The 12,604-nt window shown below is 40.2% G+C and overlaps 1 protein-coding gene across 1 annotated transcript in view; it reads left to right on the top strand.

The window, feature by feature from the left end:
* cfap74 (cilia and flagella associated protein 74) overlaps positions 1 to 4,394 on the top strand; it is a 47,937-nt gene extending 43,543 nt beyond the window's left edge. The window contains exons 33-38 of the mRNA XM_071896383.2: positions 218 to 356; positions 1,372 to 1,526; positions 1,689 to 1,821; positions 2,516 to 2,649; positions 3,272 to 3,406; positions 4,117 to 4,394. Of these exons, the coding sequence (XP_071752484.2) occupies positions 218 to 356; positions 1,372 to 1,526; positions 1,689 to 1,821; positions 2,516 to 2,649; positions 3,272 to 3,406; positions 4,117 to 4,224 (804 nt within the window). The 3' untranslated portion in view covers positions 4,225 to 4,394. The remainder of the gene's footprint in view (positions 1 to 217; positions 357 to 1,371; positions 1,527 to 1,688; positions 1,822 to 2,515; positions 2,650 to 3,271; positions 3,407 to 4,116) is intronic.
* The last annotated feature ends 8,210 nt before the right edge of the window (positions 4,395 to 12,604 follow it).

Below are 12,604 nucleotides of genomic sequence, written 5' to 3'. Positions count from 1 at the left end.
ACCTGCCGACTGGGAAAAAAACGTTCACGTCAACATCCTAGTGGTGATACAAGTAGGATAAATGGGACTCAAGTGGGATTTCTCCCACTTGGCAGAAGTGTGTCAACACTTCTGCAATTTGTTGACACACTTGTGTCACAAGTCCATATGCACGACAGATGATCTTGATGCTTTTGGGAAGGTGGGAGCCTGGTTAATGACAATGTTTTTCCTCCAGCTGCAGAACAGCTCGGCGGTGGCGGTGGGTTTCAGGGTGCTGCTGGCCAGCCTGTCTCCATCCAGGCCTCAGAGTGGAGCTGACAGCCCGCGCGTCCTGCTCAGCACCTACCCAGACTCACAGATCCAGCCCACTGTGGGTAAGGCCTAACTAACCTAATTAGAACTGCACTGACTTGCTAGAGCTACCTGATGACTTTGGAAAAGGATTTGGGATGAGATGTAGTCTTTTCTTCCACTGTCAACATTAACAGTAGCTCCACTGGCTACGCATCGCCTGGACTGTTAGTTTTAGTTCTAACACAAGTTCTAGATCGAGTTTAAAGGGTAACTTCGGTATTTTTCAACCTGGACCCTATTTTCCCATCTTTTTGTGTCTAAGTGACTAAAGGGGACAACAATTTTTGAAATTGGTCCAGTATTGAGCGAGATCGCTTCAGTCGGCAGCCGCGAAACAAGCTGCAATGTAATCCGACGGGGCAAATCGCACCGTCAATGTACGTCCACTAAAGGTTCTTGTTTTTGCCACTGACAGGCTCAGATTGTTATTATAAGTGTCTGACAACATTATGGAAAGGACCCTACAGAGAAATGAAACGTTTTTCTTTACCTTTCGCTTGATCCGGTCTGTGTGTAACCAAGTCTCGCGAGAGTTGAGTTGTTGCAGGAAGTTACACACAGACCGGATCAAGCGAAGTAAAGAAAAACGTTTCATTTCTCTGTAGGGTCCTTTCCATAATGTTGTCAGACACTTATAATAACAATCTGAGCCTGTCAGTGGCAAAAAGATGGGAAAATAGGGTCCAGGTTGAAAAATACCGAAGTTACCCTTTAACCCTAAACCTTATTGAGTTCCCTTATTAAATATATACAAATTACAAAGGAGGAGATGTAGATAAAGAGAAGCAGACGGAGGAGTTTTAATCTTTGAGACAGTTGAGATGTGGATTGTGCAGAAGGGGCTGCAACTCAGTATCAGGATCATATTTTCAACATTTAGTGTACAAATAAAATGTATTATTAGAAGTAGTACAAGTAGTAGTAGTAGTAGTACCAGTAGTAGTATTAGTGGTAGTACTAGGAGTAATAATAGTAGTTGTATCAGTGGTAGTAGTAATAGTAGTAGTAGTAGTATTTATTCTGTATTCTGTACAGGAACCCAGAACCACAGTGGGCTGAGTGTGTTCAGTGTGATGCCAATAGAGGGCGCCATAGCTCCAGGGAAGAGCCAGGACATCACTGTCGCCTTCCAGCCTGACCACCAGTCTGTCAACTACTCTGACACACTCACTGTGGAGCTCATGAATAAGGTCAGCAGACCACACACACATACACACACACACACTTTAGTACTACATCCAGTTTGAGGACCTTCCCATGACTACATTCCCCCAGAATGTCCTCGCTTTCAGAATTCAAACAGGTCCTCTTAACAGAGCTACCCTAACCCTGTGTCATTTTTGTACCCCCAGAGTAAAGTGTGTGTGTTGGATCTGAAGGGGGCGGCCTGTTCACACAACATGTATCTGTATGGAGGAGACCCACTGACAGTGTCCATTGAATCCCTCCTCCCTCCACTAAAACCCAGTGAACCTCACCTCACAGGTATATTGGGTGGTAGTAGTAGTAGTATAATCCAATGGATTTCAATGGACCGTTTTAGTGTCCCATGGTCTAATGTTGTTTCAGATGCTTTTCCACCCTGACAAGAATACAATTCTGAATACTTGTAATTAATTTTAATTTTTTGTCATGAAAATGGTCAAATTTCAGCACAATATAATTATCTGGTATCAGCAGTTTTAATCAATATTGGTATCGGCATCAGCCTTCAAAACCCATACCGGTCAAATCCTAATTGTGACACAACATATTGTGTTTAAATAATATCACAATATGTATTCTGGGGATGAAAATGTATTCTGATGTCAGATAGGAATAACCTAATCTCAGTAACTACACCTGGGTAACGAAATTTTTCAATCACAATACCAATGATTCTAAAGGAAAAATCCAACCTAAAACACTTTAACACTGTTAAAAAAAAAGCTATTGGTGATGTATCTTGAATTTCTGGGTCCATTTTGTTGTTTGGTGTATTTTTCTTCTTCCTGTGGATAACTGGCCAAACAGTAGAACAGTGAACATCAGGTTTTGTTCAACAATCACACAGGGAGAAATCCATTGTAGAAGAGGAGAGAGAACAATTTCTCCACCCACTGTAGCCTCAACACATTGTTTTCTTTCTTGCCAACGTGTGACAGTAACTCCATCTTCCTCACCTGTCTCCATGTGCCAGAGTCAGAGCGGCTGGAGAAGCCCAGCATCCCTGTGCTGTTGACCCTGCGGGGGGGCTACAGCGACGGGGCCATCAGGCCTGCCGTCAGGGAGCTGGAGGTGGGCTGCATCCGCTCCACACAGCCCGCCAAGAAGGTACTGTGAAAGGTCATCAGATACACACAGTCCAATCATTTGGTGCAACGGAATCAGCCGGTTTACTCAGCTGTGCAGCAGGCGGTACTTCACTAACTGCCCTTACATGTAGAATATTTGTTTGAAGTACATTGTGATGCATTACAAGAACATTCACATTCAACACAATCTGCATAAACCCATTCGTAGCAGATTATGAGAGCAACAAAACAAAAAATTACTTCTATGAAAATGCAGATTATTACTTTAACTCTTGGAATATGGTGATAGTTGCTGCCAACAGCAGCTCCAGTGACCTACCATGACCTTCCACAGCTTTGGTGGTTTGTGATGTGATTTGCCTTGAAATTAATAACTTACTTACATTCCAATAGAATACAAAGTGTTCCTTCAAAAGCAGAGGAGGAGAAATCATAGAAATCTGTTGAGAGAAAGCAGCTCGCTTCACTTTTACACGACACTCTACCTTACAAATGATGGCTGGTGGAATGCCAAAGTATTTGGTTTGGCAAGACAAGCTCACCGGCCACAGTGAAAACTGGTTCTAGCACTTGGCTGGTGAGTGGAGATATGTGTCTATGTTGCCACCAGGACTAATCAAGTTCTCCCTGTTTTGCCCCAGAGTGGTGAGTTCCACTGGGATAACGTAGCGTCCCTGCAGCAGCAGGGCTTCAGCGTGGAGCCCAGCAGAGGCAGCGTGGAGGCCGGCCAGAGACGCACCGTCACCATCACATGGACTCCACACAGTGGATACAAGGTGGGGAACAGCTGAGTCAAACCAATTGTTGCTGCTAGTTTCTTCATTTGCATAGCAGGGATGTCCAATCACATAGCATGGAGGGTCAAGAGCAGGGGTGCAAATACTAGCAATATTAGTTTCCGCGGAAAATATTTGATATTATCAAATGTCGGCCCAAGCCTAGTGTTTACTTCAGAAGAAGTAAAAAGTAGCTTGTTTAAAATGTACTCAGACCCAACAGTTAGTGAGTTATTTAAAAAAGCAAATGACATCCAATCTTTCCGTGACAGCACAGGAGAGGATTGAGTTTGAACAAGGTTATTTCAATTGAAAAAAAAAATCCTTTACAAAAGAGAGTGCATAGTGCAAGTTAAGCATGAATCAACAATAATTTAGAGATGTGTTGGTGGTGGTTTCGGTACAGGCCATTCCACTTTTCTTCCAACACCAACATCAGTGTTTTCACAACTGTAAATCTAAGTAAGTAGGTAAAATACTTAAGTCAAAACATATTTAAGTAAAAGTAAAAAAAGAGTAAATGTCATTTGTTATAACTTATTTCCATTTATTGAATACTGACACAAAATATCGTCTATCAGCAGCTTTAATCCAGAAATGTCGATATCACTGTTGGCCTTCAAAAACCCATATAAGTCTAGCCTTTAACTGTACATCTATTTATGAGCACACTGACTGATTGGGTGTGTGTGTGTGTGTGTGTGTTTCAGCCCAATGAGGTGCTGCAGGTGTGTGTGCCTCTTACCCTAAAGGGAGATGAGACGGAGGTTTACAGCGTCACCCTGTTGGCTTTGGCTTCCATCGCTCCTGACCTCTGACCTCCACCTGAACGCCAGCCAATGGGAAGCCTGCTCACACACACACACACACACACACACTGACATAACAGACAAAGACATGAGACAGTTGAGGTGGAGATTCTGTAGTATGTCACTTATCCCATGTAATTGTTGACTTAAATTTATTTATTAAAGGTGGAATTTATGAAGTGTTGTTTGAGGATCTGATTTTTACCATTTTGGTCACTGTGACTGGCATTTTGTATGACAACTAGCAAGAAAAATGCAGAACAAAACACTGAGGAATACTCAAATGTCACACAGAGTTAACTTTTTAATGTTTCTGTTTGCCATATTCATATATTTACCATAATCTACCATATTCACCTTGCAGAATATTTTACACACCACACTTAGGACAATAACTGTACAACATTTTGCACTTCGGAGATATGTATCAGTAGATTGTGATGGGAAGTTGGTTTACAATAGAGTGTTTTTCCTCACAGAATTAACCAGCTTTAAAGTGGTAATGTGTTGTTGTTTTTTTAGTTTCTGTAGGTGGCGCTCTTTTCTTTATCTGTTCAGCCACGGTGGCTATCACTGCTCAACTAGCCAGTTCTCTATTTATTGCAAACAAACCAGAAACGTAACACGCATCACTTCCTGTGTGCCAGAGGATTTTTACTGGGAAAGACCTAGCAGACACCAGGTGACAGATACGTTTTGGACCTATATATAATTTGTCTCTTACATACCCGTAGTATTTGGACCCACAGAGACTATTGGCTCCAGAGTCAGGTTTGACAAAATAACTCCAAAAAAGCCAGTCTGAAAACGATATGGAGACAAACCAACATATTTCCATCTTATATATCTATTCTTCTACCAAACTCTACTTTTTACAATCTGACCTGACTGTCCAAAACTAGATCACTCTGCCAGTAACGCACTTTCACCCCACAGCAGTCTGTGCTGTAGCAGAGAAAAATAGCTCTGTGATTTCCTTATTAGGGAAAGTGTGCGTAATGGAGGAATTGTGTCATGAAATCTGAGCTAATTTTAATTTATGTACTTTGCAACTTTTCTGTTTCCTCTCAACTCCCCCGTGGAGCCTACACACGCCTTTTTTGGAGATATTTTGACAAACCCCGCTCGCTGTTTCAACTGGGTCTATATTGTCTGCGGGTCCAAGTATGTAAGAGACAAATTAGACAAATAGGTCCAAAATGGCTGAACTTATCCTTTAAGAACAGCAACTATCAAAGCTTTCATGAACTGGGTACAGTTCATGAAAAAAAAAATGGAAATTTATTTGTATGAGGTTGTGGATTATCACTTTAAATTTAGAAACTCAGACTTTTTAAGGACCTGCAGGTCAGTCTTGTTTGTTACTCCATTTGAATTTTCAGGCAAAGTTTCAACTACCAAGCACACCTATATCAATCAGCAATACAGAGTAGCAGACAGTTATTTATTTGAAAATGTATTTGTGGATTATTACTTTAACTCTTGAGATATGACTATAATTGCTGCCAACAGCAGCCCTGGTGACCCACCATGACCTGCCACTTGGAACAGCAGCTTTAGTGGTTGCTAATGATATTTCCCTTGAAATGAATGACTTCCTTCCCAGCGGACGAGAAAGCGATGCTTCAAAAACAGAGGCGGGGGGAGGAATAATAGAAGAAAAAAAGCAGACTAAAAGGACTAATGACCGCTATCACAATCCATTTCATATATATAAGTGAAAATCCTGCTCATAGCAAACCTAAATCTGAACTGTTATTTGTTTTTTAGAAATATGGACAGAGTATAATCTCCATAAGCCGTTTGTGATGAGCCAGAATGGAGCGCTCGTCTGCAGGAGGCTCGCTCCACCAGCAGGGGATGGAAGCAGAACAAAGCGAGCGGCTGTGTTGTGCCATGGTGAAGGGTGTGTCAGCTGATGTAAGCCAGCAGATGTATACAGTACATAGCTCTGTTGGTACTGTACCTAAGGCTGAGAAGTTAGAGGTGGCAGGGTTCAAGCGGAGGCCAAGCGCGGTGCAGTCTGGGAAATATGAGTTTAGACTGTGCAGATATGAATGCAGGGGAAAGATGGACACAAGAAATAGAGTGGTTTTATATGAAAACTTGTATGAAATTATTATTGATTAGGGATATTAATATTAGTAGTAGTAGTGATAGTAGTAGTATCATTATTATTCTTTTTCCTTGGTTTCAATGGAGAGTTTTAGTGTCCCATGATGGTCTAAATGCTGTTTCAGAGGCTTTTCCACCTTGAGGAGAATACAATTGTGATGGAAACACTGAATACTTTGAATTTTTAGCATGAAAATGGTCACATTTTGAAATACTGAATACTGGCACAAAATATCAGCAATGTATTTGTTAAATTTACCAGGAAAATGTTTCATCACCCACGGTTTATGTCCATTTATTGCATCTTACACATTTTAAACTAGTTATTTAAATTAAGCGAATGACGCCAAAATTCCTGTCTCTGTACCAAATTAGGGTTCAGCCAATACTGATGCCAGTATTTTTTGATTGAAACTGGCGATGGCTGATATTCAATATCTTTATCTTTTAAGTAGTCAGTGTTTCCTCCAGAAATTGATTCTTGTCAGGGCGGAAAAGCCTCTGAAACAGCATTTAGAGCATCATGGGACACTAAAACTCTCCACTGAAAGCCACACTAATGTCTTGAAATTGGCTTCATATCTCTGTGGGCATCAATCAGTCCAACCAGAAGGCGTGGACTGGCCCTGTACTGGACCAGATGATTGCACTTACAGGTTCTTGCCACTAGGTGACACTTCATCTGACTATAATTTGAGCACAGATTATGTGAAATTTATGAAACGGAAAAAAAGATTGAGGATTCCCACCGGTCATGGAATTCCTGGAATATTACGGAATTTAGAGACAGGGAAACTCCGGGAATTTGATCAATTCTCTGGGGAAGTCAGGGAATATCAGGGAATTTTACAACTGGGTCACTTTATAGGACTATAGCAGAATGTATTTTACGTTTTTATTTTACTTTTTTATTATTTTTAACATAATTGCATTAGATGGTGGTTTTCATGACAACTGGAGTGGAAACCAGACTGTTCATCTCTTTGGAAAAACTAAATTGTCAAACCAGGAAGGAAGAACATTTTTAGGTCATGGAAGCATTCAGATTAAGTTATGAAAAGTCATGGAATTTTACATCAGGGACACAGTGGGGGCCCTGTGTGTTTTTTTGTAATAGGTTACTTTAAAACTAAACTTAAAATCGGCACCTCAAGTCCATAACCACGTCCATATCGTCCTGTTTTCATGGTCAGGCAGTGGAACATTAGATCTGAACAGTGGGTTCAGCCAGGAAATTCAAACACATGCAAGAATCCCAGGCTATGCACATTAACAGACACAACTGCCAGTGTAATGTATTTTTCCAAGGACTACAAACTGTAAATGAGATATTTCTGCATTTCATTTTCAACGAGTTTGCAAAAAATTCTAAAAACGTGCTCGCTTTGTCATTATTCGGATATTTTGTGTGGATTGTTGACAAAAATAAAAATCAGTTTAATCCATTTTGAATTCAGGCTGCAACACCATAACATGCGTAAAAGGTCAGAAGGGTTGAAAGCTTTCTGAAGCCGCTGCATATAATGGATATGGTATGCATGGAAAGGTAGAACTATAAATGAGCTTGGATCTTTTTGTCTAATAAAGTGTTCTCTTTATTTAGTCATCTTTCATGATCATTGCATTGACCTACTTTATACTTTGTTTAAATCAACTTTAAATTCTGTTGTACAGTATATACTGTATGTTCTTACAGGTTTCAAACTAATGCTTGAGGAGGACATTTGTGCTCAGAAAAGTGGGTTTTCATAACTCCACCACCCACTGTCTACACCGTTGAACAGTTTTCCAAATGACAAAAACATTGTCAACATAGTAAACATTTAAACATTTAAATCTTTACACTCTTGATAGAATATAGCGTTGAAATGAAGAATAATCCAGTATTTCCAAAGGGAATCCAACAACACTGATGTAGAGCAGGATTGAATCTGACTCTAATCTAGATTCTTATTTTTAATATTTCTCCAGTATGACCCCATGACACTTGTATTGTGAAATGCCTACAAAGACAACCAAGGAGAACGTCTATTACGCGGATGCTCGGAACAAGAGGCTCTTTATATGAGCGGCAGATGTCAGTAATGCCTCCAAACAGGCCAATGGGATCCGTCCTCTCAGAGATACATGTGGTAAGCATTTATCAGAGATTGAAGGAGATTACGCTAAATCAGATTACTGTATCCCAACCTGGCTATAAAAAGCAAGGTCATTATGAGCTTAGCCTAATGTAATGTCACTCGTTTTATGAAATGTATGAGATCATATTAGGCAATATTTGCGTTGCCATTTTGCCTCGTTTTTCTAATCTGATTTCTCCTCTGATCTCCTGGTAATACTATGTGATAGTGCTACTTACAGTGCCTGCTCTGCTGACTGGTGGTGTGTGTGTGTGTGTGTGTGTGTGTGTGAACGCACTCCATTAGCGTGTGTTTGCATGGATAAGTGCAGGAGAATGACAGAGGGAAAATGTTCATAGCTTTCTTAGAGGCTGTTCATGCCATTCAAATATATAAACTTAATTCAAATATGTATACTATAAACCACTGAGTAGAAATACTTTACAACTATAGAATGATGTTTTACACTCATTCAAAGAGTGAATTTAGTTGCTTTTTCAAATTTAGGAAAAAAATGTAGTATTCAAAATGAGACAAAATCCTCTTTAAAACAAACTGTGATAGCTTTTTTAGACTGATATAATGTTTTCATGATATGAAATTCATAATATACATCATAGTAAGTGGTATCAAATTGATGCAACTTATATAAAGATAGGGTCTTTAAAGGGAAAAAGCATACATTCATGTGTTTTTCTTAAAGTGTGATTGATTTTTGTGACTGAGACTGACATGAAGCCAACTCTGGTATGATTTATTTCTCACAAAGTACCAAACAATTATTCAGATTCCAACACTTTAACAACCAATGGAATTTGTTTTCAATATAGCAAATGTAAATCTAAAGCCTTGAATGGCATATCACACCATGAGACACATAAATACAGAAAAACAAAGAAACCCCTTAATTTTATCCCTGAAATGTCCTTAATTTCTCATTACGTAAACATTAATTATCCATTAAAAATAACAAAAATTAAGGTTAGTATCATGGGTCTATAAGGGATTTATTCATTGGTTGATTAATGGAGACGCTGGAAATTACGTTTTTTTTCATGCCTTTTTGTGCTTGGTTTACAGGGTTATTACTGAGTTATTAATTTCTGTCTCCCTGAATTTTACATTAAATTAGAAAGTAAGCAGTCAAACATTAAGGGGGTTTTGATGGGGTCTCCTCCATTAATAACTCCCTTAACTCATTTTAAGGGGATTTCGCATGAATTAAGGGGTGAATTTGTGTAAATGTAAGGTTATTTTAAGGGATTACTGGTCCATAGTAGTTTGTCTTGATGCTCTCCTCAACAAAAGGCGGAAGCCAGGCGGACAATAAAGGTTTTCCCTGGGTGGTGTGAAGGTCTGCTGGAGGAGCTTCACAACACACACATGCAGACAGGCAGGAGGTGTATCCAGGGGCAACTAAACCTCAGCAGCATCAACCTGGGCATATGAGTCCCGGCGGAATCCCACACCCAGAAACCAGCCTGGTACACAAGCACTGTTTTCATCTCATCCTATGTTTGTGACACGATCTTCTGAGGTTAAAGCAATATTCCACTTAGTTTTAACATGGGGGTTATTCGGCTTTTGACCGCCATGAAAACCAGAATATAAACTAATCACCAAGATCAGATGCAGCTGGACGAGTTTGTAGCATTAGGATTTTTACTTCCCATTGATTTGAATGAGGCCTGAAAATAGACTGAAAACTGACATTTAACACGTTGTAGAACAGATTCAACAGCAGATCCTGCTGCTGTGATTTTCAACCGACTGTGGGTCCAACGTTTTAGAACATAATTTCACCAAATAGGATTTTTATTGATAGAGGAGAACATAGCGGAGGGATACCACTTAGGAGAGATAGTTCCTGTTTTATTTTTTAATACAAATTTGAGTGTAAAGCAAGAATAGAAATGCAAAATGACGAAGGACCCAGGACTACTTTATTGTCTTAAAAGCAGGATCTGTTGTTGAATCTGTTCACAAATGTGTTAAATGTCAGTTTTCAGTCTATTTTCATGGCCTCATTCAGATGAATGGGAAGTAAAAATCTGAATGCTACAAACTCGTCCAGCTGCATCTGATCTTGGTGAGTAGTTTATATTCTGGTTTTCATGGCGGTCAAGAGCAGAATAACCCCCATGTTAAAACTAAGTGGAGTATTGCTTTAAGGACGCATAAAACACAAATTTATGCTTCTTTTTCCTTGAAAGACCAAACCTCATATAGCTTACATCAGTTTGATGCTACGTATTATGATGTATACTATGAAAATGTATTATATTTTCAGAAAAGTTTCAGCAGGTTTACACTCCTCTACATACCTGCCTATTATGCAGGCAGGCATACACCTCTTCGCACACACACACACACCTCCATACAGTACTGTACAGTTACTATGGTGAATATTCCTCCCATAGGTGCGCTAATGCGTGGTTACAGAGATGACCATCCCACAATAGAGGATTGTTCATGCAGGATACCAGGCCAGCATCCTCCCACATGCTTTTGTGGTTTACACAACTGGCAGGAATACATACACGTTCGGGCGTAAATTCAAAATAGGCAACGGGGCGGGGCGCTGTAGCCACATTGTAATCTCTGCAAGTCTAGAGCAGTGGCTCTCAACGTGGGGTCCGGGGACCACCAGGGGTCCTTGAGGGGGTTCCAGGGGGTCCCCAGCAAATTGATGAATTGTTAAACTTCACCATTATTTCACTTACAAGAAGTTAACACAATTAGAGAATGTAGAAGAATGACTGTTTTGGTCATAGTTTCACTGTTATCTCTCTGGACAAAATCATATCTAACAATAAAGATATTCTCAGATTTGGGTCAGAGAGAAAGATTCTCATCAAATGGGGGTCCGTGGCCCAATGTGTACTACGTTTGGGGTCCTTGATAAGAAAAAGGTTGAGAATCACTGCTCTAGAGTATATATTGATGGATTATTTTAATTCAAGAACCAAAAAAATGAATCTGAAATCATCTCTTCTGTTCACAAAAGCAAACAGATCCGGTACAAATAGTTTATGTCCAAATGCTGCAGGAGACAGAATGCTTCTCTCTGGAGTCTTCTCGATCCAAACCGAAGAGAGGTGCGATGATGCGGTCGTCTCCCCCCAGCGGACCGGGCCGGGCCCCTCCCTGCCATCCCAGAGGAGGGCAAAGTGTTCCAGGTCTCCAGGTAACGGCCTTAACCCTCCGAGCATCAGCCCTTCCTTTAAGCACTCTACCTGGACTACTGGTGATAATGATCCAGTTCATTGGTGTGTAGTACTAGTGGTGTAATAGATGATCATCCATCCACAAACAGTATAGTAAAGTAATAATTTCTGATTCATTTGCTTGAACTAGAGCATAATAGTTCATATAATAGGCTATGCCACCGGAAACTACACTTCTGGGGACAAACAGAAGCAATGACTGATGACTGACTTGTCAGATATTATTTGGTCAATGTATGTGACAAATGATTAGGTCACCAAACTATCATTTTAGAGGTAACACTTGTCCACACCTTGCCATACCCAAACACAGACTGTAAGAAATACCAACTGACACCCATGGGATTACACTTGATGTGCATATGGTGAAGGTGTGATTTGGATGTGGTCATGTTGGCAGGGAAGGACACACAGTACCGTAGTTAAATCTGTGCCATGGTCTATTTTGGGTTGCAAATGAGGCAGTGTTATAATGGCTAGACATAGCATTGCTATATTGACAGGGAGACACCAGAGTCACGAAACCAGGGGTCACACATTAGGCCAAAGCCCCCATTTGATAAGATGTAGCCCCAGGGATCCCTACGGGCAGATTTTAGTTTATGTTTATTTATGGTAGCGATTATTACAATAGTCAATCTTAAACCTTCTCTAATTGGGATCATTTCTAGTGAATTAAATTATAATTAAATTAAACCATTCCCTATTTTTCTGGGGACCCCCTCATGAACCCCTGGCGTTCCCTGGGCCCCACTTGGGCAACCACTGTTATTAACAGGTATGGTGTGTAGGTAGGCTATTGTGCTCATACCAGTTCCTATTAGCTTGTAATGAAAAAAATGCTCATTGTCAGATCACATCTGGGTTAAACACTTTATATGGCCGTAAGAACAAAGTTCTATCCTTAAAGTAGAGTGTTTTTGGTAG

The sequence above is a fragment of the Centroberyx gerrardi genome, chromosome 14, assembly GCF_048128805.1.
Source record: "Centroberyx gerrardi isolate f3 chromosome 14, fCenGer3.hap1.cur.20231027, whole genome shotgun sequence".
NCBI lineage: Eukaryota > Metazoa > Chordata > Actinopteri > Beryciformes > Berycidae > Centroberyx > Centroberyx gerrardi.
The sequence above is the reverse complement of the archived record's forward strand: the minus strand, read 5'-3'. Positions and strand labels throughout refer to the sequence as shown.